A 27,419-nucleotide genomic window follows, 5' to 3' on the forward strand; every position below is an offset into this window, starting at 1 on the left:
ACGGATCGAGACTGGGATATGTCACTCCGTATGACGGAGAGGTATCTCTGGGCCCACTCGGTAATGCATCATCATAATGAGCTCAATGTGACTAAGGAGTTAGCCACGGGATCATGCATTACGGTACGAGTAAAGAGACTTGCCGGTAACGAGATTGAACAAGGTATTGGGATACCGACGATCGAATCTCGGGCAAGTAACATACCGATTGACAAAGGGAATTGTATACGGGATTGATTGAATCCTCGACATCGTGGTTCATCCGATGAGATCATCGTGGAACATGTGGGAGCCAACATGGGTATCCAGATCCTGCTGTTGGTTATTGACCGGAGAGGCGTCTCGGTCATGTCTGCATGTCTCCCGAACCCGTAGGGTCTACACACTTAAGGTTCGGTGACGCTAGGGTTGTAGAGATACTAGTATGCGGAAACCCGAAAGTTGTTCGGAGTCCCGGATGAGATCCCGGACGTCACGAGGAGTTCCGGAATGGTCCGGAGGTGAAGAATTATATATAGGAAGTCCAGTTTCGGCCACCGGGAAAGTTTCGGGGGTTATCGGTATTGTACCGAGACCACCGGAAGGGTCCCGGGGGTCCACCGGGTGGGGCCACCTATCCCGGAGGGCCCCATGGGCTGAAGTGGGAAGGGAACCAGCCCTTAGTGGGCTGGGGCGCCCCCATGGGCCTCCCCCTGCGCCTAGGGTTGGAAACCCTGGGGGTGGGGGGCGCCCCACTTGACTTGGGGGGGGGAGTTTCCCCTCCTGGCCGGCGCCCCCCCTTGTAGATGGGTTCCAGGGCCGGCGCCCCCCCTCCAGGGGGACCTATATATAGTGGGGGGGAGGGAGGGCAGCAGCACCACAGCCCCTGGCGCCTCCCTCTCCCCCTGCAACACCTCTCCCTCTCGCAGAAGCTTGGCGAAGCCCTGCCGGGATCCCGCTACTTCCACCACACGCCGTCGTGCTGCTGGATCTCCATCAACCTCTCCTTCCCCCTTGCTGGATCAAGAAGGAGGAGACGTCGCTGCTCCGTACGTGTGTTGAACGCGGAGGTGCCGTTCGTTCGGCACTCGGTCATCGGTGATTTGGATCACGGCGAGTACGACTCCATCAACCCCGTTCATTAGAACGCTTCCGCTCGCGATCTACAAGGGTATGTAGATGCACTCCTTTCCCCTCGTTGCTAGTATACTCCATAGATGGATCTTGGTGATGCGTAGGAAATTTTAAAATTCTGCTACGATCTCCAACATATACCCGGTTCATCCCTTCGTTTGCGCAATATTCTTCGTCTACCACACATTCATCAACATCTTCTCTCCGTTTATCGTCTCGTCCTTGATAATGATGTTTTTGTGGAATTTCACCGTTTCTTTTTCCTTGTCAAGGACACGGCCACGAAGAAAATCCTTCTTCACGGTAGATGTCATGGTGGACTCTACCCCATCCCGTTCGGTCACGCGTCGTCATCCTCCACCCGCCAAGCGTCCCTCAGCGTCAACGTCAAGACCACCCCGTCCCAGTGGCACCATCGTCTCGGTCATCCCTCGAATAATTTTGTTCACAACATTGTTAGGAATAATAATTTAGTGTGTTCTTCTGAACGTCAGACTTCCGTTTGTGATGCTTGTCAGCGTGCTAAAAGTCGACAATTGCCTTATCATTTATCACATCATGTTTCCACTATGCCTCTTGAGTTAATTCATTCTGATGTTTGGGGGCCAGCTATTGCTTCTTCCGGAGGTTATAAATATTATGTGAGCTTTGTTGACGATTACTCTCGCTTCTCTTGGATTTATCTCCTTAAGCATAAGTCTGACGTTGAGCAAGTATTTTATGCCTTTCAGGCTCATGTTGAGCGTCTTCTCCACACTAAAATCATAGCTATTCAGTCCGACTGGGGTGGTGAGTATCACCAGTTGCATCGTTATTTCCAACGCACTGGCATCTCTCATCGTGTGTCTCGCCCGCACACGTCTCAGCAGAACGGCATTGCTGAACGCAAACACCGTCATCTTGTTGAAACAGGCCTTGCTTTGCTGGCTCATTCTTCTCTCCCATTGCGTTTTTGGGATGAGGCATTCCTTACGGCATGCTATCTCATTAATCGCATGCCTACACCTGTTCTTCAACAAGATACACCCATATATCGTCTCCTTAAGGTGCACCCTGATTATAAGTTTCTTTGCACTTTTGGGTGCGCCTACTGGCCTAGTTTGCGCAAATATAATGCACACAAACTTGCTTTCCGATCCACCATGTGTGTTTTCTTGGGCTATAGTCCGATGCATAAGGGATACAAGTGTCTTGATCGTTCCACGGGACGTATCTACATCTCCCGTGATGTTGTTTTCGATGAGTCTGTTTTTCCCTATGCCACTCCTGGGGTCACTGTCGATGTCTCTTCTTTGGCTGATGTTCTCTCTTTTCCTCCCACTGAACCGGCTACGGGTGACCATATGCGCAAATACGACTTGTCCTATTTGTCTACTGACACGCCTGTCCCAGGCCCTGTTGCTTCTGTGCAGGATTCTTCGGCTCCGCCCTCTCCGGCGCTCAACGTGCATGGCGCATGCACGCCCTCTGCCCGCCCCCCCCACGTGGCCGTCGCGCAGCCCTCCTTGGCGATCCGGCTCGGTCGTCGCCTCGCCCGGCCTGGCTGGTCCATGGGCTACCGCCTCGCCCGGCTCGACCGGCCCGTCCACGGACCCGACCGCTTAGCCCGGCCCCTCCGCGGCCTCCTTGCCGCGCGGTGATGCGGTGTCCCCCACCCCGGTGCTCGAGGATGCTGCTCCGCCATCGCCACCGCAGCTCGCATCGCCCTCTATCGAGGGGAGTCCAGCTCCCTCGACCGCGACGCCCCCAGCTTCTCCTGCACACACCATGGTTACCCGCACCCGCGATCATACTCGCCGTGCTCTTGTTCCTACTGACGGGACTATCCGCTATGATCCCCGTCGCCGTGTGTTTCTTGCGGTGCCTGTCTCTCATCGTGATGCTCTCCGTGAGACTACCTGGCGTATCGCGATGATTGATGAGCTCACTGCTCTGCATCACAACAAGACTTGGGTTCTTGTGCCTCGGCCGCGCGGTGTCAATGTTGTTGGGAGCAAATGGATCTTCAAGACCAAGCACCGTCCGGATGGCTCTGTTGATAAGTACACAGCTCGTCTGGTCGCCCGTGGTTTCACACAGCAGCTTGGCATTGACTATGGTGATACCTTCAGTCCGGTTGTCAAGCCGGCCACCGTTCGTTTGGTTCTTGCCTTGGCTGTTTCTCGCGGTTGGAGTCTTCGGCAGTTTGATGTCAGCAATGCTTTCCTTCATGGGTATCTCTCCAAGGACGTCTATATGCAGCAGCCACCTGGTTTCGCGGATGCTCGTTTTCCCTCGCATGTGTGCAAGCTTCAGCGCGCACTCTATGGACTCAAGCAGTCCCCTCGTGCATGGTACGCTCGGTTCAGTGCTCGTCTTCTCGCTTTGGGTTTTGCCTCCTCCAAAGCAGATACATCTCTGTTTTTCTTCCGCTATCGCGATGTTCAGATCTATATGCTTGTGTATGTGGATGACATTGTCATTGCCGGATCTTCTCCACGTGCGGTTGATGGTCTTGTTCATGCCCTCGCTGCCAGTTTTCCTATCAAGGACCTTGGGCCGTTGGAGTATTTTCTTGGTCTGGAAGCGTCCTACAATTCAGGGGGGATGACATTGACTCAACGAAAGTATGCCTTGGATCTTTTACACCGTGTGAGCATGGAGAATTGTAAGCCTACTTCCACACCGCTGTCTACTTCCCAGCAGCTTGCACGAGTGTCTGGACGGCCTCTCAGTACCGATGATTCTTTCCGGTATCGCAGTGTTGTTGGTGGACTGCAGTATTTAACACTCACCCGTCCGGATATTTCATTTGCAATGAACAAGGTGTGTCAGTTTCTCTCACAGCCCACTGATGCTCATTGGGAAGCTGTTAAGCGGATTTTACGCTATGTGAAAGGAACGTTGAACAAAGGGCTGAAATTTCGCAAGGCCGTCTCTATTAGCATTAGTATCTTCACTGATGCAGATTGGGCAGGTTGTCCGGATGATCGTCGATCAACTAGAGGTTTCGCCATATTCGTTGGACCGAACCTCATTTCCTGGAGTTCGAAGAAACAACCAACAGTGTCGAGGTCGAGCACAGAGGCCGAGTACAAAGCCTTGGCGAATGGAGCTGCTGAAGCCATCTGTGTAGAGTCACTACTCAAAGAGCTTGGAGTGTCTCAGCAGCGTGTTCCGGTTCTCTGGTGTGATAACTTAGGGGACACATATCTGACTGCCAACCCAGTTTTCCATGCACGTACCAAGCACATCGAGATTGATTTTCACTTTGTGCGTGAGCGTGTTGCTTCTGGAGCTCTTGAGGTCAGATTCATTTCTTCTAACGATCAGCTGGCTGATGTGTTTACTAAACCAGCCACCAGACAGATGCTAGACTGTTTTAGTACCAATCTAAACCTTGTACAGAGTAGAAGTTCAAATTGAGGGGGAGAGTTAAAATAGGTCTAGCGTGTCATGTACACGTACCCTGTACGTATGTAATTGTATGCTGATTGTTATATATATAGAAAGACGCGGAGAGGCTTTGCCCCACGAAAAACCCTAAATCCTACTCCTTCCGTTCCTAAATATTTGTCTTTCTAGAGATTTCAAATGGTTACCACATACGGATGTATATAGACATATTTTAAAGTATAGATCCACTCATTTTGCTCCGTATGTAGTCACTTGTTGAAACTTCTGGAAAGACAAATATTTAGGAACGAAGGGAGTATTTTCTAACTGCACTGGCCAGTCTTCCAGAAAAAATCTTGTCGGCCGACGGCAGCTCCTCCGTGGCCACATGCCCATCTCCCTCCGCCTCCTCCCTTCCCCACGAGACGCGCCATTCCTCCTCATCCCAGTCGAGCGGCCCGGCAACCCGGATGGGTGGTGCAAGCGGCGAGCAGGCGGACGGGCTGAGCGACTGTGGCGCGAGAGAGGCGGGGCGAGCGGCGATGGCGGCCGGGGAAAGTGAGCAGCCATCGGTCGAGTGGCGCAAGCTGCAACGGCGACCGGACGGGCGACGCTAGCAAGCGCGCTTACCGACCACGAGTAATTTTGCGGCCCAGCCGTGTTTCTTCTCGGTCAAACCAAATGCATAATCAGAGACAGATGGATGCCCATGTTTGAGTACATAGCCTTAGGGGTAGTTTGGTATTTTCTGTTGCCTATAAATGGGAAATTAAAAAGAAAATCAGTTAAGGAGAGAAATGGCATGGTAATGAAGGAGTCAATGGGCTGAATGGCAATTTTGCGAAGCCAATCTTGAAAGTGGCAATTTTGAGAAGCCTCACATTCAAAGTGGCAAATGTTCAATTGTCTCGCGCGAACGACTCCAACTTGATGACGTGGCGACAGTCTTGCGCTGTGATTTGCGCGAGCGATCTAACGGCCATAAGAGCGTTCGGGGACGAGCCTCTAAAAATCTGATGCTTTAGAGCATCTACAGCCGGACGTCTCAAACCATCTCTCATACGCCACGCCAGCAGATGCGCCTGATCAGTGACAGAACAGGAGAGAGAAAAAAAGTAATCCAATCAGACCCCTCATATCATCCTTATACACCCGGATTGTCCCCGAACCTCATATCCATCTCAAATGTAGGGAGGATATGAGGGCTCGTGGACGCTTTAGAGCAGTCCGCCACATAGGACGCGGCCCAGCCCGGACCACCTTTTCTCTTTCTTTATTTATTCTTTTATTTGTCTCTCTTCATCAAGCACGTGCAAGTGACCGGACATATGAGAAAAAAAATGAGAAGTATGACTGCATGGACGGACAAATAGGGGTTTAAAACGGACACGTCCGGTTATTGACCGGGTGCATCCGCGGGCGTTTAAGAGTCATATTTGCTATGTTCGGCTGTAGATGCTCTTATTCTATGCTTTTTTTGGAAAATAAAACATAGAATAAAGCTAAAAATCTGATGACAGGTATTCTATGTTAAAAGGTATTCTCGTGATTAACACAGAAAAAACAAACAGTCATGGAAATAAATTTTAGTTTGGAGGAAAATTATTAGGTAAAAAAATACCAACCAATATTAGTGGTTTTATGGAGTTTAATCTGTTTTGCTGATTTATTAACAATCTACTCCCTCCGTTTCATAATATAGAACGTTTTTTGACACTGGTGTAGTGTCAAAAAACGTATTACATTATGGGACGGAGGGAGTAGTATATACAAAATTCAAGTAGAAGGCGTAACTAATTATTATTTTTGCGGGGGAAATAAGACGTTAATTTAAAGTACACTTTTATATTATTATTTTCAAGATAATCAAGGAAAGTTGAACTTAATTAAAATGTCGGTGGCTTCAAAACACGTCCATGCATGATACTCAAGGAAGCTACATTAATCTTCATATATATTCCACATACGAGATTGTTTGTGTTCCGGTGACATACCGAGAGCCATATCTTTCCCCATTGTGGTATTGCAGCTGCACTTCCACGCGATAGTATCCAATCACGTCCCTTGGTCAAGGATTCATTGTCCACCTCGCCAAGAAGCCTCAAAGTAACATAGTTTAAGCATGATCCAAACATGGTGCTCGTCCCCAACACTTGCGTGCCCCAACCACCATCTTCATTCTACATAGATTACATGAATAAATACAACCAAATACTCCCTCCGTCTCAAAATAATAGAGTTAGTACAAAGTTGAGACACTTATTTAAGACGGAGGGAGTAGTAGCAATTACAATGAAACCACCAGTTATATAGATGGATCCATCCATTAGGTATATAAAGACTATTACTACAAAGTAACTGGATCAAACTGAAGTTGGCATACCTGATGGTTGTAAATATAACGACGGATCTCACGTAGATGTTCTGTTGATAGGACAGTATTGAGAGATCCGGTAATATGTAGAGCAAATATCTGCGAGAAACAAACCATCATCATAATGTTGTCCACGAATTAACTACGGCATGCAACTCTTGATAACTAGTTTCGGAGTATATTGACACTCTTGTGCATGTACAGTATATGGAGCACTATAATTAGAGAGAGCGGTTTTTCAACTCCCGGGTGTCCTACCCCCTCTATGAATAGTAATTAAAAAAAATCTGAAACTTTGCTACAACAAATATGCTCAAACTCTATTGGTGCTTGGCTGGTTGCAGGTTTTCATGCTGAAAAAACATTCGATGAGCTCTACACAAGGAAAAGATTTCAGTGTTAAAAGTTTTGAGCACTTTTAGCACTGAAATCTGAAATTCATGTGTACTTCTCTACAATGATATTTCGTTATGAAATTTGCATCCACCTAAAAAGTGTTAATTAATTACTCAAGAAATTATCTAATCACCACCCAACAACAGAGCTTGTGCTTTGTCCTAGAAATATTCACCAACTCGCTATAAAATACAACCTCCGTTTTGGAAATGCTTGATGCTGATTTAGTACAAGAGAGGGAGTGGATTTCAGTATCCAAAGTAAAGATACAGTGCTACAAGTTAGAAAAATACACACCAAGATAGGCATAATGAACATAATTCCACTGAAATCGCCAGCCCAGTGCCCATCGTCTGCTTGCAGAGCAGAGTGTCGAGTAAGGGCCCGCCTCAGCGATGTCAATATCGTGTCTTCTGTGACTTCTGCACTGTGTACAAGCTTGATAGCAGGAAGATCCACCTGATGACCCTTTTGTTTTGCATACTGCAATAGATAATAGTCTGATGTGAGAATTTTATGGTCGGTATTATAATGATTTACTCCCTCCGTCCCATAATGTAAGACGTTTTTGCAAGCTAAACGTCTTACATTGTGGGATGGAGGGAGTAGAACCCAAGTTTGCATATATTAACATAACAAGCGGTAGAAAAAACCAAAAGTATATGCAGAACTATGATTTTTTTTTTTTTGAATTTCCTGTTTGGTCTGCATATGTTTTTCCCTTATTTTCGTTTGTCATGTTAACACGTGGACGGATGTTCATGAGTTCAAAGCTCTGCATGTGTTTTCATTTTTCATGTTTGTTCTGAATAGATTTTCGTTTTGTAATGTTAGTACGCAGCCTGATGTTCAATTATTCATCCATTTTCCATGCCATTTTCTACAGTCGGGTTCTTATAGCCTGGTTGGAATATTTACCTGCATGCGCATAAGAAGATCCTGCGACTCCCTCTTCTCAAGACGGCGGTCGGTGAACTCCCGGCGCACTCGCTCAACCTCGGCGCGCTCCTCCGGCGTGCCGTGGTCGGGGTCGAACTCCCACACGGCCCTCCCGAGGAAGTTGTTCACCGACCGCAACCACGGGCCGCCACCCTCCGCGACCTTCAGCCTCCACATCTCCCTCCGGACGACGACGCACGCACGGGCGGCGAGCTGAGCTAGCTCACACGTACGCGAACTGTTAACTTCCAAAGCAAAGAAGAACTCACGAAGTGTTCGACCGATCACTCACCCAAAGTATGCATGGTGGAGCACTCTGGAGTGTGCAGCTCACCCGATTTTATTTGGGCGGGCTTATGTCGCGATGGTACTGCTGCCTGCCAACCAACGGAGAATTAAGTGGTCTGAACTGTCACAGGGTCCACCAAGTCACGGAACGCTAAGGCGGTGCGAGGCGATTGCGAGGCGATCGCGTTCTCACGCTAGGGTTAGGGTTTCGGTGCACTTGGGTGGCTGGATTTCGGCTGGGATCGGGACGGCGACGGCGTCCTCCCGGACCTAGGTCGACGAACCCGCGTTCCCCCGTCTTGGAGCGGTGCTGATGGCTGGGGAAGTAGGAGGAAAAGGTGCGGCTGCGGCAAACAAAACGCCATCTAGATCGGCGACGGCGGCCACGCCGCCGGCGCGGAAGGACGATGGATCTGCTAGTGGGTGGGGGGGGGGGGGGGCAAATCCCCCGCGGAGAGCAAGACGCCGGATCCGGCAGCAAGCCTGTCAGCGCGGCTGGGAGGTATGGTGCTCATGGACAAGGAGGTAGAAGGCTTTGTGTTTGAAGATCCAAAACCTCATGTCCGTAGAGATCACCGTTGGTCAGCAGTTGGTAAAGTGTGCTCTCCTAGGCCAATGAAAATGTCGGTAGTGGAGAAAACCATGCCCAGGGCATGGGGTCTGCATAGAGAAGCAAAGTTCGCAAAGATCGGCCTGAATATTTTTGAGGTACACTTTCGGTCAGAAGGAGACTATAGGCATGTGCTGCATAACGGACCATGGCAATTTGATTTTAGTGTTCTCATTATGAAGGAGTATGAGGGTGGTAAACGGCCGTCAGAGATGGTGTTCGATACGATAGATGTGTGGGTACGAGTCACGGATCTTCCACCTGACAAGAGAACCAAAGAGTTTGGTAGTGCACTGGGAAATTGGCTTGGGGAGATAGTCAAGGTTGATGTGGATAGAGAAGGCTTCGTGAGGGGACATAATTTAAGGGTCAGAGCAAAGATCTCAGTTTTTGAGCCGCTGGTCAGGGGATTCTATCTGAAAAAGAAGGAGGACGAGGAGAAGACTTGGTTTGACTTCTACTATGAGAAGGTTCCACACTTTTGCTTTGACTGTGGTAGACTTGTGCATGTTGAAGGGATATGTGATCCCCTACGTCACAACAATGTGGGGGGGGGGGGGGGTGGCTGGCTTAGAGCCTCTCCAGGGAGGAACAATTCAAGTAAAGACGGATCAATGGCTGGGGATAGTAGCAACAATTTTAGCCGAGGGAGTTCTCACACTGGTGAGACTGCCAGCAAGAACATGGAGCATCCCAGAGTTCGTGATATTCCCACAAAGAGGAATTTGCATGCTGAATTTTCATGCACCTCGGATGGTCGCACTGGCGAGCGTACGAGGAACATAGAGGGGGATGTATCTAGTACAAATAAAGCAAGGGACAAGAATGAAGTGGCTAGTGGAAAGGATCTCTGGGAGAAATTGGAAGAGCGTAGAGAAAAAGATCTAAGGGACAAACTGATGGATCCATCCACTCGCAGATATGGGCCGAGGAAGAATGATACAGAATGGCAGCAGAGGGAAAGAAGCAGCTACCCGGGAGGGCAAAACATGCGGATGGGCCATAACGGGCAGGATGCAGAGACGGGTCGGGGTAACCCACTGGGGGGATCCGATATGCATGGCACCCGAGACAGACGTAGGGGTCACTACGTGCGAATTCATAGAAGGGAGAATGTGGAGACATATCGTAGTGGTTCTTACGGTGGAAGAGAGAATGAAAGCAGGAAGCGGGGGCCAAGGCAGGTGTGGGTGGCAAAGGGAGATCCTGAAAGGTATGGAGATGAGGATGGGTTCATTTGCGATACGAGGCAGAAGACTACCTCGGTGTTTGACCGCATCCAAGAGAATGATGACAAAGCGGCGAGCCCTGGCACACGGGGCCGCCGGGACCAATGAATCTCTTAGCCTGGAGCTGTCGTGGCTTGGGGTTGGACTCGACAGTTGGCGAATTGCGGGACCTGATACGGTCACACAACCCAGCGGTGGTATTTCTTAGTGAAACAAAAAAGTCAGCAAAAGCAATGGAAAGACTGAAATGGAGTTTGGGTTTCCGAAGTGGAGTAGCGGTGGATAGCAACGGAAGAAGTGGGGGCTTGCCTTGTGGTGGAGGGAGCATATCCAGGTCACGGTGAGGCTTTGGTGCCAATACTTTCTTGATGCGGAGGTAGTGTGGGATGGTAAACTGTGTAGAATCACTGGATTCTATGGATAGCCACGAACGGAACTTCGGAAAAAAATATCTTGGGATGCCTTGCGGTATCTCCGAGCGCAGGATAACTTCCCGTGGATGTGTGTTGGGGACTTTAACGAAGCCATGTTTCTTACGGATCAGATTGGGGGAAACCAGAGAAGCTTCGCACAGATGGAGGCCTTCAGGGACTGCCTTGCCGACCGCGGTTTGGCAGACCTAGGATTCTCGGGGTACCCATACACTTGGGATAACAAGCGAGATGAACAAGATAATATTCAGGTCCGGTTAGACAGAGCTACATGCACTGACAGTTTCCTGAGTATGTTCCCGGAGACAAAAGTTGAACACATATTAACCGAGGAATAAGATCACCAGGCCCTCCTAGTCCGTGTGCTGGAGACGGCTCCAAGTCACACGGGTGGGGGGCCAAGGCTTTTTCGTTTTGAGGAGGCTTGGATCAGACACGAGAAGTATGAAGAGATGATTGTAGAGGCGTGGGATGCGGCGAACTCAGGAGAGGAGGGCCTAGCGGCTGTATGGCAGAAACTGGGCAGCATGGCGGGCTCAATGCAGTCGTGGGAGCGTGAGGTTTTTGGTTCCATTAGGAAAAAGATCAAGCTTTTGAAGGCGCAGCTCCTGGAAGCGAAGGAAAGGGCTTTGTCGACAGGGTACCAACAAGAAGTGAGGGACATTGAAGAACAGCTGAGAGAGGTGTACGAACGAGAGGAGATTATGTATCGGCGGCGGTCTAGGGTTGACTGGTTAAAAGCGGGTGATCAGAACACGCAGTATTTCCAGAACAGGGCATCGCACCGAAAAGGGAAGAATACAGTCAAGAGGCTGCAACGGGATGATGGGTCACTTTGTACGACTGATGATGACATGAGAGCAATGGTGGCTGCGTTCTATGAAAACCTCTTCACTTCGGAGGGGTTCGCGGGGGCGGATGATCTACTTCAGAACATACAGGTAGCAGTTACAGATCATATGAACACATCCCTAACAGCCCCGATATTGGACAAGGAAGTAGAGACAGCTCTCTTGCAAATGGGGCCAACAAAGGCACCGGGGCCTGATGGCCTACCGGCGCTTTTTTACCAGCGACACTGGTCGTTGCTCAGAGATGATGTGTGCAGAGCTGTCCGGGATTTTCTGAATGGTGCCACAACTCCGGAGAGTTTTAATGCAACAGTGATTGTGATGATACCGAAAGTGAACTCTCCAGAACTGCTCTCTCAGTTTAGGCCCATTAGTTTGTGTAATGTTCTTTACAAAATAGCTACAAAGGTTTTAGCTAACAGGCTCAAAGTGGTGCTTCCCATACTAATGTCAGAAGAACAAAGTGCCTTTGTACCCGGACGCCTTATTACGGATAATGTATTGGTGGCATATGAGTGTGTCCATGCAATTCGTAATAGAAAGAGGAAGAAACCACTGTGTGCAGTCAAGTTGGAGATGATGAAAGCATACAATAGGGTGGAATGGGTTTTTCTGCAGCGGATGATGGAGAGAGTGGGTTTTGCTCCGATCTGGATAGATATGATCATGAGATGTGTGACAACGGCGAGCTTCTCTGTCAAATTGAATGGAGGTTTTTCCAGGTGTTTTTCCCCTTCCCGGGGTCTCAGACAGGGCGACCCCCTATCTCCATATCTGTTTCTGTTTTGCGTAGAGGGTTTCTCCGCTCTTTTGAGGAAAGCACAGGCTGATAATAAGTTAAAAGGTGTGAAGTTTGGGAGCACTGGCCCCCATGTCACACATCTACTTTTTGCTGATGATAGCATAGTCTTCCTGAAGGGAACGAGAGAGAATATGGAGTCACTGAAGGAAATTCTAACTATATATGAAGCAGCCTCGGGTCAAAAAGTAAATTTACAGAAATCATCGATTTTCTTCGAAAAGGGCTGTCAAGAGACAACTAAGGTGGAGCTTAAGGCCGCTCTGGGCGTCTCGTCAGAAGCTCTTAGCGAGAGATATCTGGGCCTTCTGACACTGGTTGGAAGATCCAAGGATGGCACCTTTCATTATGTTGCTGAGAGTTCGAAGGGCAAATGTAGCGGATGGAAGGGGCAGGGCCTTTCCAAAAAAGCGAGGGAAGTGCTTATAAAGTCAGGACTCCAAGCTGTTCCAACGTTCACCATGAGCTGTTTCCTCCTCACAAAGAAAATGTGCGGGAACCTGAATTCTATTTCGTCTAAATTCTGGTGGGGGGCTAAAGATGGTGAACGGAAAGTACACTGGATTACCTGGCAGAAAATGTGCAGCTCCAAGCGAGATGGGGGTCTTGGGTTTCGAGATCTAGAAGCGTTCAACCAGGCCCTCCTTGCAAAACAGGCTTGGCGGATCTTGCAGTGTCCGAAGTCTTTGTGCGCGAGAGTTCTCAAGGAACACTACTTCAAACAAGATTCTATTATGACTGCTACGTGCCCATCAACAGCTTCATACACATTCAAAAGTATTCTGCATGGCCGAGACCTTTTGAGGGAGGGGCTGGTGTGGAGAATTGGAGACGGTTCAAGAGTGAACATCCACCATGCAAACTGGATTCCAAGAAGTGGATCAATGAAGCCCTTGGGGCAAATTTTCATCCCAGGAGTGACGAGGGTAGCGGACCTTCTAACTCTAGATGGCAGCACATGGAACCGACAGAGAGTTATGGAGATGTTTTCACCAGATGATGCTACAGATATCTTGCAGATTGCTGTTGGCGGTGTGAGGGTGGAGGACTACCAAGCCTGGAACTTTACAAAGAATGGCATTTTCACGGTGAGGTCGGCCTATCACCTCAAAATGGCTATGAAACAAGCAAGATCCGGACGGCCGGAGTCTTCGAGCTCGGTGAACATGCATAAAGGATACAATGCTCTTTGGGATACAAATGCACCGGGGAAAGCAAAGATACATTTGTGGAGGCTCGTTTCGAATGAACTTGCAGTAGGATCAGAGCTACATAGGCGAAGGATAAAACCTGGCGTGTTTTGTGTGGCTTGCGGGCGAGATGAAACTATATATCATTAGTTTTGGGGATGTCCACATTCAAATCTTTTTTGGCAGCTACTTCACTCAGAGAAGGGAGTCATGGTGGCGATCCCACCGTGCCAGATGGATTCCCAGAGGGAGTTAGCTCGCTGGCTACTCGAGTGGCTGGCAGGAGCGACTGATGAAGAGAAGGAGGCGATGACACAATCCATTTACGGGCTTTGGTTGGCAAGAAATGAAGCAAGGGAGGGGAGAAGAATAAAACCTCCGCATGAAATCTTGGCCACAGTCCTTACGCACATGGATGAATGGAGCAGAGTGCATCCCAAAGAGAGTCACATATTGGTACAGAGAGAGAAGCAGAAATGGGAACCACCGGAGGAAGGGTGGGTCAAAGTGAACTCCGATGGAGCGACTGCAAAAGGGGGGGCGGGGTAAAGCTGGCGGTGGTGCTGTGTTTAGGGAAAACATGGGGGCCTTCAGGGCAGGTATGTGCCATCATTTTCCAAACATTGTTGACCCAGAAACAGCAGAGGTTTTGGCATGCAAGCAGGCACTTCAGGTGGAGAGAGAGATGGACGTTCAAAAGGTTCATGTGGAGCTTGATTCTCAAGGTGTGGTGCACATGCTTCAGCAGCGAACAAAGAACCTGTCAGCAGCAGGGCCACTAGTGGAAGAGATTAAGGGCTTGCTAAATTCGTTCTCTGAGTCTAGGGTGTCGTGGGTTAGCCGATCTGCAAATGTTGGCGCGCATAAATTTGCTAGAGTAGGGTTGGGTGATGAATTATGTAGGGTGTGGTTGGGTGCTCCCCCAGACTTTGTTCTTGATATTTTGTCGGATGAGATTCCGAACTTCACGATTTAAATAAAGCGGCAAGTTTGTCCCTAAAAATACGGAGAATTAAGTGGTCGTGACAAAGGGAATTTATTGGGCACGCACTACGCTATGATTTCGGTATACTTGAATAGTAACAAGAGTTGATCCGTAATAGTAGTACAATGTAGCTTACGATGCGGAAATTCACTTTGACTCATACTAGTGTATATGCGCCCATTGACAAAATACACATTTTAAAATATTAAAAAAATTCGAGAAAAAATCCCACGTGTAAATCCGGACATTATATGTGCCATAATTACTCGACCGTAGCTATGTCATCATCTTACCTTCTCTCTCTCAAACAATACCACTATACTTTGACGCAACGCTTACAATCCGACTGACACCAAAGACGATTACTCGAGTTGGAGCCTGCCTATCACAAAGATTTAATCTACTGCGATATTTGCGATGCGTCTCATATCATACACATACAAGAAATGCAAGATGTGTGCGGTACTACTACTGTGGCACATGTGTTTTTACTTGCTAAGTGTGTGCGGTAGAAGTTCCTATCACACATGCTCTTCAATATAGCACCGTGTTCGATGCGTCCATCGGCATATACGTTTCCGGGAGAGAAACATCTTTATGGTATGGACTAATTGTAGACATTTGACGATGCCAAAACATGTGTGCTATTGTGCATCGGACCAGCGCACCAAAATATCATAACGACTTCCCTAATGTCTACTACAACAAGGTTTGTCAGGCTCCAGTGAGGGAGGGCGATGACGGCGGTGTGCCTTCGGCTCGCTCCGGTGCTTCTAGTCGTCGCTAGGTGGTCCATAGACTTGAATGTAATTTTTTACTTCTGGAGTTCTTTGTACTACCTTGACAGTTGATGAATAGATCGAAGGCTTCCCGCAAAAAAAAGATGAGAGACGAAATGCATTTGGGGTATTGGAGAAGGTGAAGAAGCAGAATGCCCATATTGTGCCCTTCTCCATACTGAAGGCGCACACAACTATAGCCCAACACGTTGTGATGACCGCCTGCCCATCCTTCACCTCCTTCAAAAAGACTATTATATCATCATCATGGTAGTCTAGGTGATGTACTTTAATTTTTGCTGCCTCCACACCGATCATGTAGTTTGCAAGGTAATCTTAAGTAAACTAGTTTGGAAACCATTGAAAACGAAAGTCATTCAGATATTTTTGTCTAATAACTCATTGTGGGCAGGCAAAAGAAGGCTACATTTCTTACTATCCTAAAGTTCACAATGTATCACGCAACTCCTGAACCAAGCGTTTGTGATACATAAAATGTGCCAAATGTTTCATAAGTCAAAATCATGTGGGGTGATAGATCTATCACATGCACTATACTTTGACGCAATGCTTACAATCCGACTGACACCAGAAACGATTACTAGAGTTGGAGCCTGTCTATCACAAACATTTAATCTACTGCGATATTTGCGATGAGTCTCATATCACACACATACAAGAAATGTAAGATGTGTGCGGTACTACTACTGTGGCACACATGTTTCTACTTGCTAAGTGTGTGCGGTAGAAGTTCCTATCACACGAGCTCTTCAATATAGCACCGTGTTCGATGCATCCATCAGCACATACGTTTTCGGGAGAGAAACATCTGTACGGTATGGACTAATTGTAGACATTTGACGATGCCAAAACATGTGGGATATTGTGGATCGGACCAGCGCACCAAAATATCATAACAACTTCCCTACTTTCTACTACAACAAGGTTTGTGAGGCTCCAGTGAGGGAGGGCGATGACGGCGGTGCCCCTTCGGCTCGCTCCGGTGCTTCTAGTCGTCGCTAGGTGGTCTATAGACTTGATGTAATTTTTACTTCCGGTGTTCTTTGTACTACCTTGATAGTTGATGAATAGATCAGAAGGCTTTCCCGCAAAAAAGAAGAAGAGAGACGAAATGCATTTGGGGTATTGGAGAAGGTGAAGAAGCAGAATGCCCATATTGTGCCCTTCTCCATACCGAAGGCGCACACAACTTTAGCCCAAATCTTTGTGATGACCGCCTGCCCATCCTTCACCTCCTTCAAGAAGACTATTATATCATCATCATGGTAGTCTAGGTGATATACTTTAATTTTTGCTGCCTCCACACCGATCATGTAGTTTGCAAAGTAATCTTAAGTAAACTAGTTTGGAAACCATTGAAAACGAAAGACATTCAGATATTTTTGTCTAATAACTCATTGTGGGCAGGCAAAAGAAGGCAACATTTCTTACTATCCTAAAGTTCACAACGTATCACGCAACTCCTAAACCAAGCGTTTGTGATACATAAAATATGCCAAATTTTTCATAAGTCAAAATCATGTGGGGTGATAGATGTATCACACGCACTATACTTTGACGCAATGCTTACAATCCGACTGACACCAGAAACGATTACTGGAGTTGGAGCCTGTCTATGACAAACATTTAATCTACTGTGATATTTGTGACGCGTCTCATATCATACACATACAAGAAATGCAAGATGTGTGCGGTACTACTAGTGTGGCACATGTGTTTTTACTTGCTAAGTGTGTGCGGTAGAAGTTCCTATCACATAGGCTCTTTAATATAGCACCGTGTTCGATGCGTCCATCAACACATACATTTCCGGGAGAGAAACATCTATACAGTATGGACTAATTATAGACATTTGACGATGCCAAAACATGTGGGCTATTGTGGATCGGACGAGCGCACCAAAATATCACAACGACTTCCCTACTGTCTACTACAACAAGGTTTGTCAGGCTCCAGCGAGGGCGGGCGATGAGGGCAGTGTGCCTTCAGCTCGCTTCGGTGCTTCTAGTCGTCTCTAGGTGGTCTATATAGACTTGAATATAATTTGTACTTCTGGTGTTCTTTGTACTACCTTGACAGTTGAGGAATAGATCGGAAGGCCTTCCCGCGAGAGACGAAATGCATTTCGGGTATTGGAGAAGGTGAAGTAGCAGAATGTCCATATTGTGCCCTTCTCCATACCGAAGGCGCACACAACTTCAGCCCAAACCTGTGTCATGACCGCCTGCCCATCCTTCACCTCCTTCAAAAAGACTATTATATCATCATCTTGGTAGTCTAGGTCCACACCGATTATGTAGTTTGCAAGGTAATCTTAAGTAAACTAGTTTGGAAACCATTGAAAACGAAAGACATTCAGATATTTTTGTCTAATAACTCATTGTGGGCAGGCAAAAGAAGGCTACATTTCTTACTATCCTAAATTTCACAACGTATCATGCAACTCCCGAACCAAGCATTTGTGATACATAAAATGTGCCAAATGTTTCATAAGTCAAAATCATGTGGTGATAGATCCATCACATGCACTATACTTTGACGCAATGCTTACAATCTGACTGACACCAGAGACGATTACTAGAGTTGGAGCCTGTCTATCACAAACATTTAATCTACTGCGATATTTGAGATGCGTCTCATATCACACACATACAAGAAATGTAAGATGTGTGCGGTACTACTACTGTGGCACATGTGTTTCTACTTGCTAAGTGTGTGCGGTGGAAGTTCCTATCACACGGGCTCTTCAATATAGCACCGTGTTCGATGCATCCATCAACACATACGTTTTCGGGAGAGAAACATCTGCACGGTATGGACTAATTGTAGACATTTGACGATGCCAAAACATGTGGGATATTGTGGATCGGGCCAGTGATAACCCACAAGTATAGGGGATCAATTGTAGCCTCTTTCGATAAGTAAGAGTGTCGAACCCAACGAGGAGCTAAAGGTAGAACAAATATTCCCTCAAGTTCTATCGACCACCGATACAACTCTATGCACGCTTGACGTTCGATTTACCTAGAACAAGTATGAAACTAGAAGTACTTTGTAGGTGTGATATGATAGGTTTGTAAGATAATAAAGAGCACGCAAATAAAATCTAGGGGCTGTTTAGATAAAGACACAAGTAAGTTAGTTTTAGTAGAGAGTTTTTGTCAACAAGAAAGTTATTTGTCCCTAGGCAATCGATAACAAGTACCGGTAATCATTCTTGTAATTTTATATGAGGGAGAGGCATGAGGTAACATACTTTCTCTACTTGGATCATATGCACTTATGATTGGAAATCTAGCAAGCATCCGCAACTACTAAAGATCATTAAGGTCGTGAAACCCAACCATAGCATTAAGTATCAAGTCCTCTTTACTCCCATACTCCATAACCCACCTACTCGGGTTTAAGTTTCTGTCACTCTCGCAACCCACCGTAAGCGAATCATGAACATATTGCAACACCCTACAGCGGGGGCCCCTCACGTTTGTGCGAGACGGAGGGCACCGTAGGACAGAACCATAAATAAAATATACAATCATACCAACCAAGATCACGATTAACCCATAGGACAAAATGGATCTACTCAAACATCATAGAATAACCATAGATCATTGGGAAATAATATATGGAGTTGAGCACCATGTTTAAGTAGAGATTAAAGCAGGGAGGAGGGGTGTTACACCGCTGCATAGAGGGGGATAAAGTTGGTGTTGACGGTAGCAAGATTGTTGATGTAGATCGCCATCCCGATCGTTGCCCCGGTGGCACTCCGGTGCCACCGGGAGAGAGGGGGAGAGAGCCCCCCTCCTTCTTCCTCTTCCTTGGCCTCCCCCTAGATGGGAGGAGGGTTCCCCCTCTGGTCCTTGGTCTCCATGGCCGCGGAGTGGCGGGAGCCCCTCCGAGATTGGATCTCCCTCTCTGTTCTCTTCTGTTTCCCGTCCCCAGATCTGGCCGAAAACCATTTCTTATATTCCCGAAGATCCGTAACTCCGATCGCGCTGAGATTTTCACATGATTTTTTCTGGATATAAGCTTCCTTGCGCCCGAAGTAGAGGTCCAACCGACGTACGAGGTGGGCACAACCCACCACCGCAAGCCTGGCTCCTCTAGCGCGCCCTGGTGGGTTATGCCCACCATGGGCCTCCGTTTGCGGTGATTCCAACTCCCAAAAATCACATATATTCCAAAATAATTCTCCGTGAAATTTTATTGCATTTGGACTTCGTTTGGTATGGATTTTCTGCGATACAAAAAACATCCAAAAAACAGAAACTGGCACTGGGCACAGGATCAATAAGTTAGTCCAATAAATCATATAAAAGTTGCCAAAAGTATGTGAAAGTGGTATAATATTGGCATGAAACAATAAAAAAAATATAGATACGATGGAGACGTATCAACCAGCGCACCAAAATATCATAACGACTTCCCTACTTTCTACTACAACAAGGTTTGTCAGGCTCCAGTGAGGGAGGGCGATGACGGCGGTGCGCCTTCGGCTCGCTCTAGTGCTTCTAGTCATCGCTAGGTGGTCTATAGACTTGATGTAATTTTTACTTCTGGTGTTCTTTGTACTACCTTGATAGTTGATGAATAGATCAGAAGGCTTTCCCGCAAAAAAGAAGAAGAGAGACGAAATGCATTTGGGGTATTGGAGAAGGTGAAGAAGCGAATGCCCATATTGTGCCCTTCTCCATACCGAAGGCGCACACAACTTTAGCCCAAATCTTTGTGATGACCGCCTGCCCATCCTTCACCTCCTTCAAGAAGAATATTATATCATCATCATGGTAGTCTAGGTGATACACTTTAATTTTTGATGCCTCCACACCGATCATGTAGTTTGCAAGGTAATCTTAAGTAAACTAGTTTAGAAACCATTGAAAACGAAAGACATTCAGATATTTTTGTCTAATAACTCATTGTGGGCAGGCAAAAGAAGGCTACATTTCTTACTATCCTAAAGTTCACATCGTATCATGCAACTCCTAAACCAAGCATTTGTGATACATAAAATGTGCCATATTTTTCATAAGTCAAAATCACGTGGGGTGATAGATGTATCACATGCACTATACTTTGACGCAATGCTTACAATCCGACTGACACTAGAAATGATTACTGGAGTTGGAGCCTGTCTATCACAAACATTTAATCTACTGCGATATTTGCGACGCGTCTCATATCACACACATACAAGAAAATGCAAGATGTGTGCGGTACTACTACCGTGGCACGTGTGTTTTTACTTGCTAAGTGTGTGCGGTAGAAGTTCCTATCACACAGGCTCTTTAACATAGCACCGTGTTCGATGCGTCCATCAGCACATACATTTCCGGGAGAGAAACATCTGTATGGTATGGACTAATTATAGACATTTGACGATGCCAAAACATGTGGGTTATTGTGGATCGGACGAGCGCACCAAAACATCACAACAACTTCCCTACTATCTACTACAACAAGGTTTGTCAGGCTCCAGTGAGGGAGGGAGATGACGGTGGTGCGCCTTCGGCTCGCTCCGGTGCTTCTAGTCGTCTCTAGGTGGTCTATATAGACTTGAATGTAATTTGTACTTCTGGTGTTCTTTGTACTACCTTGACAGTTGATGAATAGATCGGAAGGCTTTCCCGCAAAAAAGAAGAAGAGAGACGAAATGCATTTGGGGTATTGGAGAAGATGAAGTAGCAAAATGTCCATATTGTGCCCTTCTCCATACCGAAGGCGCACACAACTTTAGCCCAAATCTTTGTGATGACCGCCTGCCCATCCTTCACCTCCTTCAAAAAGACTATTATATCATCATCATGGTAGTCTAGGTCCACACCGATCATGTAGTTTGCAAGGTAATATTAAGTAAACTAGTTTGGAAACCATTGAAAACGAAAGACATCCAGATATTTTTTGTCTAATAACTCATTGTGGGCGGGAAAAAGAAGGCTACATTTCTTACTATCCTAAAGTTCGCAACATATCATGCAACTCCTGAACCAAGAGTTTGTGATACATAAAATGTGCCAAATGTTTCATAAGTCAAAATCATGTGGGGTGATAGATCTATCACATGCACTATACTTTGATGCAATGATTACAATCCGACTAACACCAAAGACGATTACTGGAGTTGGAGCCTGTCTATCACAAACATTTAATCTACTGTGATATTTGCGATGCATCTCATATCATACACATACAAGAAAGGTACAATGTGTGCGGTACTACTACTGTGGCACATGTGTTTCTACTTGCTAAGTGTGTGCGGTAGAAGTTCCTATCACACGGGCTCTTCAATATAGCACCATGTTTGATGCATACATCAGCACATACGTTTTTGGGAGAGGAACATCTGTACGGTATGGACTAATTGTAGACATTTGACAATGCCAAAACATGTGGGATATTGTGGATCGGACCAGCGCACCAAAATATCATGACGACTTCCCTACTTTCTACTACAACAAGGTTTGTCAGGCTCCAGTGAGGGAGGGCGATGATGGCGGTGCGCCTTAGGCTCGCTCCGGTGCTTCTAGTCGTCACTAGGTGGTCTATAGACTTGATGTAAGTTTTACTTCTGGTATTCTTTGTACTACCTTGACAGTTGATGAATAGAGCAGAAGGCTTTCTTGCAAAAAATAAGAAGAGAGACGAAATGCATTTGGGGTATTGGAGAAGGTGAAGAAGCAGAATGCCCATATTGTGCCCTTCTCCACACCAAAGGCGCACACAACTTTAGCCCAAATCTTTGTGATGACCGCCTGCCCATCCTTCACCTCCTTCAAGAAGACTATTATATCATCATCATGGTAGTCTAGGTGATATACTTTAATTTTTGCTGCCTCCACACCGATCATGTAGTTTGCAAGGTAATCTTAAGTAAACTAGTTTGGAAACCATTGAAAACGAAAGATATTCAGATATTTTTTGTCTAATAACTCATTGTGGGCAGGCAAAAGAAGGCTACATTTCTTCCTATCCTAAAGTTCACAACGTATCATGCAACTCCTAAACCAAGCATTTGTGATACATGAAATGTGCCAAATTTTTCATAAGTTAAAATTATGTGGGGTGATAGATGTATCACATGCACTATACTTTGACGCAATGCTTACAATCCGATTGACACTAGAAACGATTACTGGAGTTGGAGCATGTCTATCACAAACATTTAATCTACAGCGATATTTGCGACGCGTCTCATATCACACACATACATGAAATGCAAGATGTGTGCGGTACTACTACTGTGGCACATGTGTTTTTACCTGCTGTGTGTGTGGTAGAAGTTCCTATCACATAGGCTCTTTAATATAGCACCGTGTTCGATGCGTCCGTCAGCACATACATTTCCGGGAGAGAAACATCTGTACGGTATGGACTAATTATAGACATTTGATGATGCCAAAACATGTGGGCTATTGTGGATCGGACCAGTGCACCAAAATATCACAACGACTTCCCTGCTCTATCTACTACAACAAGGTTTGTCAGGCTCCAGTGAGGGAGGGCGATGACGACGGTGCGCCTTCAGCTCGGTCCGGTGCTTCTAGTCGTCTCTAGGTGGTCTATATAGACTTGAATGTAATTTGTACTTCTGGTGTTCATTGTACTACCTTGACAGTTGATGAGTAGATCGGAAGGCTTTGTCGCAAAAAAGAAGAAGAGCGACGAAATGCATTTGGGGTATTGGAGAAGGTGAAATAGCAGAATGTCCATATTGTGCCCTTCTCCATACCGAAGGTGCACACAACTTTAGCCCAAAGCTTTGTGATGACCACCTGCCCATCCTTCACCTCCTTCAAAAATACTATTATATCATCATCAAGGTGTTGGGAAACGTAGCATGGAAAACAAAAAAAAATTCTACCCACACGCAATGATCTATCTATGGAGATGCATAGCAACGAGGGGGAGAGTGTGTCTACGTACCCTCGTAGATCGTAAGCGGAAGCGTTTCACAATGCGGTTGATGTAGTTAAACTTTCTTCACGCTCCAACCGATCTGGTACCGAACGCACGACACCTCCGCGTTCTGCACACGTTCAGCTCGGTGACGTCCCCCGCCTTCTTAATCCAGTAAGACGGCAAGGTAGTAGATGAGTTTTGGCAGCATGACGGCGTGGTGACGGTGATGGTGAAGTGATCTCTGCAGGGCTTCGCCTAAGCACTACGAAAATATGACCGAGGGAGTAAACGGTGGACGAGGGCGTCGCACACGGCTAAGACAATGTGGTGTGTCATTGTGTGGCGCCCCCTACCCATGTATATATAGGTGGGAGGGGAGGAGGCAGCCCCTAGGGCGCCCCAAGAGACCTGGCGGCAGCCCTAGGGCTGCTGCCTTGCCCTGCGCCCCCCTTCCTTGTAAGAAGAAGGGGGGAGGAAAGAGGGGGGGGGGAGGGAAAGAAGGGGGAGTCCTACTCCACACTTTCCTTTCTCTCCCCTCTTTCCTTCTCCTCCTCATAGGGCCGGCACGTATAGGGGCGCACCAGCCCCTTGTGGGCTGGTGTGTTGCTTCTCTTGGCCCATAAGGCCCATATCTTTGCCGGGGGCGCCCGAAACTCCTTTCCGGTGACCCGATAAGTACTCGGTACCCTCCAAAACACTTCCGGTGTCCGAATACCATCATCCTATATATCAATCTTTACCTTTCGACCATTTCGAGACTCCTCTTCATGCCCGTGATCTCATCCGGGACTCCGAACAATATTCGGTCACCAAATCACATAACTCATATAATAGTATATCATCAACGAACGTTAAGCGTGGGGACCCTACGAGTTCAAGAACTATGTAGACATGACCGAGACATCTCTTGGTCAATAACCAATAGCGGAACCTGGATGTCCATATTGGCTCCTACATATTCTACGAAGATCTTTATCGGTCGAACCGTTATGACAACATACGTAATTCCCTTTGTCTATCGTTATGTTACTTGCCCGAGATTCGATCGTCGGTATCTTCATACCTAGTTCAATCTCGTTACCGGTAAGTCTCTTTACTCGTTCCGTAATACATCACCTCGTGACCAACTCCGTAGTCATTTGCAAGCTTATGATGTGTATTAGCGAGAGGGCTCAGAGATACCTCTCCGATACTTGGAGCGACAAATCCTAATCTCGATCTATGCCAACTCAACAAACACCTTCGGAAATACCTGTAGATCATCTTTATAATCACCCAGTTACACTGTGACGTTTGATAGCACACAAGGCATTCCTCTGGTATTCGGGAGTTGCATAATCTCATAGTCGAAGGAATATGTATTTGACATGAAGAAAGCAATAGCAATAAAACTAAATGATCATTATGCTAAGCTAACAGATGGGTCTTGTCCATCACATCATTCTCCTAATGATGTGATCCCGTTATCAAATGACAACTCATGTCAATGGTTAGGAAACCTTAGCCATCTTTGATTAACGAGCTAGTCTAGTACAGGCTCACTAGGGACACAGTGTTTGTTTATGTATTCACACATGTATTAAGGTTTCCGATCAATACAATTCTAGTATGAATAATAAACCTTTATCATGAATAAGGAAATAGAAAATAACAACTTTATTATTGCCTCTAGGGCATATTTACTTCACATGGTAGTCTAGGTGATATACTTCAATTTTTGCTGCCTCCACACCGATCATGTAGTTTGCAAGGTAATCTTAAGTAAACTAGTTTGGAAACCATTGAAAACGAAAGACATTCAGATATTTTTGTCTAATAACTCATTATGGGCAGGCAAAAGAAGGCTACATTTCTTACTATCCTAAAGTTCACTTTTGTCTTGGATAAAGCGTAAACAAAGAGTTCTCGTCACCGTCTCTTTTCCCTAGTTTCCTCACTTGATGTCGGTTCATGAATATCTCACTACCCCATATGCAAAAAGTGTCAAAGCGTGGATTTGTACCACTGACATATGTTGAAGGAAATATGCCCTAGATGCAATAATTGTTATTTATATTTCCTTATATCATGATAAATGTTTATTATTCATGCTAGAACTGTATTACCCGGAAAGTTAGTACATGTGTGAATACATAGACAAAACAGAGTGTCCCTAGTATGCCTCTACTTGACTAGCTCGTTAATAAAAAATAGTTAAGTTTCCTAGCCATAGACATGTGTTGTCATTTGATGAACGGGATCACATCATTAGAGAATGATGTGATGGACAAGACCCATCCGTTAGCTTAGTACTATGATCGTTTAGTTTATTGCTATTGCTTTCTTCATGACTTATACATGTTCCTATGACTATGAGATTATGCAATTCCCGAATACCAGAGGAACAATTAGTGTGCTATCGAACGTCACAACGTAACTGGGTGATTATAAAGATGCTCTACAGGTGTCCCCGATGGTGTTCGTTGAGTTGGCATAGATCGAGATTAGGATTTGTCACTCCGTGTTTCGGAGAGGTATCTCTGGGCCCTCTCGGTAATGCTCATCACTATAAGTCTTGCAAGCAATGTGACTAATGAGTTAGTTGCGGGATGATGCATTACGGAGCGAGTAAAGAGACTTGCCGGTAACGAGATTGAACTAGGTATGATGATACCAACGATCGAATCTCGGGCAAGTAACATACCGATGATAAAGGGAACAAAGTATGTTGTTATGCGGTTTGACCAATAAAGATCTTCGTAGAATATGTGGGAGCCAATATGAGCATCCAGGTTCTGCTATTGGTTATTGACCGGAGAGGTGTCTTGGTCATGCCTACATAGTTCTCGAACCCGTAGGGTCCGCACGCTTAACGTTCAATGACGATTTGTATTATGAGTTATGTGATTTGATGTACCGAAGTTTGTTCAGAGTCCCGGATGAGATCACGGACATGACGAGGAGTCTCAAAATGGTCGAGACGTAAAGATTGATATATTGGACCATGTTATTCAGACACCGGAAGTGTTCCGGATGGTTTCGGGTAAAAACGGAGTGCCAGAGGGGTTAACGGAACCCCCCGGGGAAGCAATGGGCCATCATGGGCCATAGGGGAGAGAGAGGACAGCCCACATAGGGGAGGCCCCCCCATGGGGAGTCCGAATAGGACTAGGGGAGGGGGCGCGGCCCCCCTTTCCCTCTCCCTCTCCCTCTCCCTTCCTTCCCTCTTCCACTAAGTGGAATCCTACTAGGACTTGGAGTCCTAGTAGGACTCCCTTCTCCTTGGGCGCGCCCCTAGGGCCGGCCGGCCTTCCCCTCCCTCCTTTATATACGAGGGCAAGGGGGGCACCCTAGGACACACACGTTGATCTTTTAGCTGTGGGCGGTGCCCCCTTCCACAGTTACACACGCGGTCATATCATCGTAGTGCTTAGGCGAAGCCCTACGCCGGTAACTTCATCAACACCGTCACTACGCCGTCGTGCTGACGGAACTCTCCCTCGACCTCAACTAGTCAAGAGTTCGTGGGACGTCATCGAGCTGAACGTGTGCTGAACACGGAGGTGCCGTGCGTTCGGTGCTTGGATCGGTCGGATCGTGAAGACGTTCGACTACATCAACCGTGTTACTAAACGCTTCCGCTTTCGGTCTACGAGGGTACGTGGACACACTCTCCCCGCTCGTTGCTATGCTTCTCCTAGATAGTTCTTTCGTGATCGTAGGAAATATTTGAAATACTACGTTCCCCAACATATGTACCTACAAGCATGAAGTAAATATTAAAAGTTAAACTACAATTGTGCAATGGTGTAATGTAATCCATGAGATTAAACTAACCTCGATGGCATAAGTACATGGAAAGACTTGTTAACTACATCAGGCTTAAGATCAACCAAATATAACCATGGTAAACAACAACAACTCCCAATGATAGCTAGATTGCAAAGAGTTAATACGCTAGGAAGCAATGGAGTAAAAAATGGAAAGGTATGTTAGCTACGACATGCTTAACAACAACCAAACATAGCCATTGATACTGATATTGGTGAAATTGAACTAGCTAGTTCATACTTAAACATCACATTGCATACAATATTACCACATTGTGCATAGCTGAAATAAACATGACATATGTTAACTACAACAGGCTTAGAGCAT

At 46.5% G+C, this 27,419-nt stretch overlaps 1 protein-coding gene across 2 annotated transcripts in view; it reads right to left on the reverse strand.

Annotated features, from left to right (window-relative positions):
* The window catches only part of LOC123170385 (achilleol B synthase), a 36,269-nt gene extending 27,765 nt beyond the window's left edge, over nucleotides 1-8,504 (reverse strand). For both annotated transcript variants that reach the window (XM_044588247.1, XM_044588246.1), the window contains exons 1-4: nucleotides 8,177-8,504; nucleotides 7,556-7,741; nucleotides 6,872-6,961; nucleotides 6,483-6,668 (exon numbers count right to left, since the gene is read on the reverse strand). In XM_044588247.1, coding sequence (XP_044444182.1) covers nucleotides 6,483-6,668; nucleotides 6,872-6,961; nucleotides 7,556-7,741; nucleotides 8,177-8,374 — 660 coding nt within the window. In that variant the 5' untranslated portion in view covers nucleotides 8,375-8,504. The remainder of the gene's footprint in view (nucleotides 1-6,482; nucleotides 6,669-6,871; nucleotides 6,962-7,555; nucleotides 7,742-8,176) is intronic.
* Nucleotides 8,505-27,419: the final 18,915 nt, after the last annotated feature.

This window comes from Triticum aestivum, chromosome 7D (genome assembly GCF_018294505.1).
Source record: "Triticum aestivum cultivar Chinese Spring chromosome 7D, IWGSC CS RefSeq v2.1, whole genome shotgun sequence".
Classification (NCBI taxonomy): Eukaryota; Viridiplantae; Streptophyta; class Magnoliopsida; order Poales; family Poaceae; genus Triticum; species Triticum aestivum.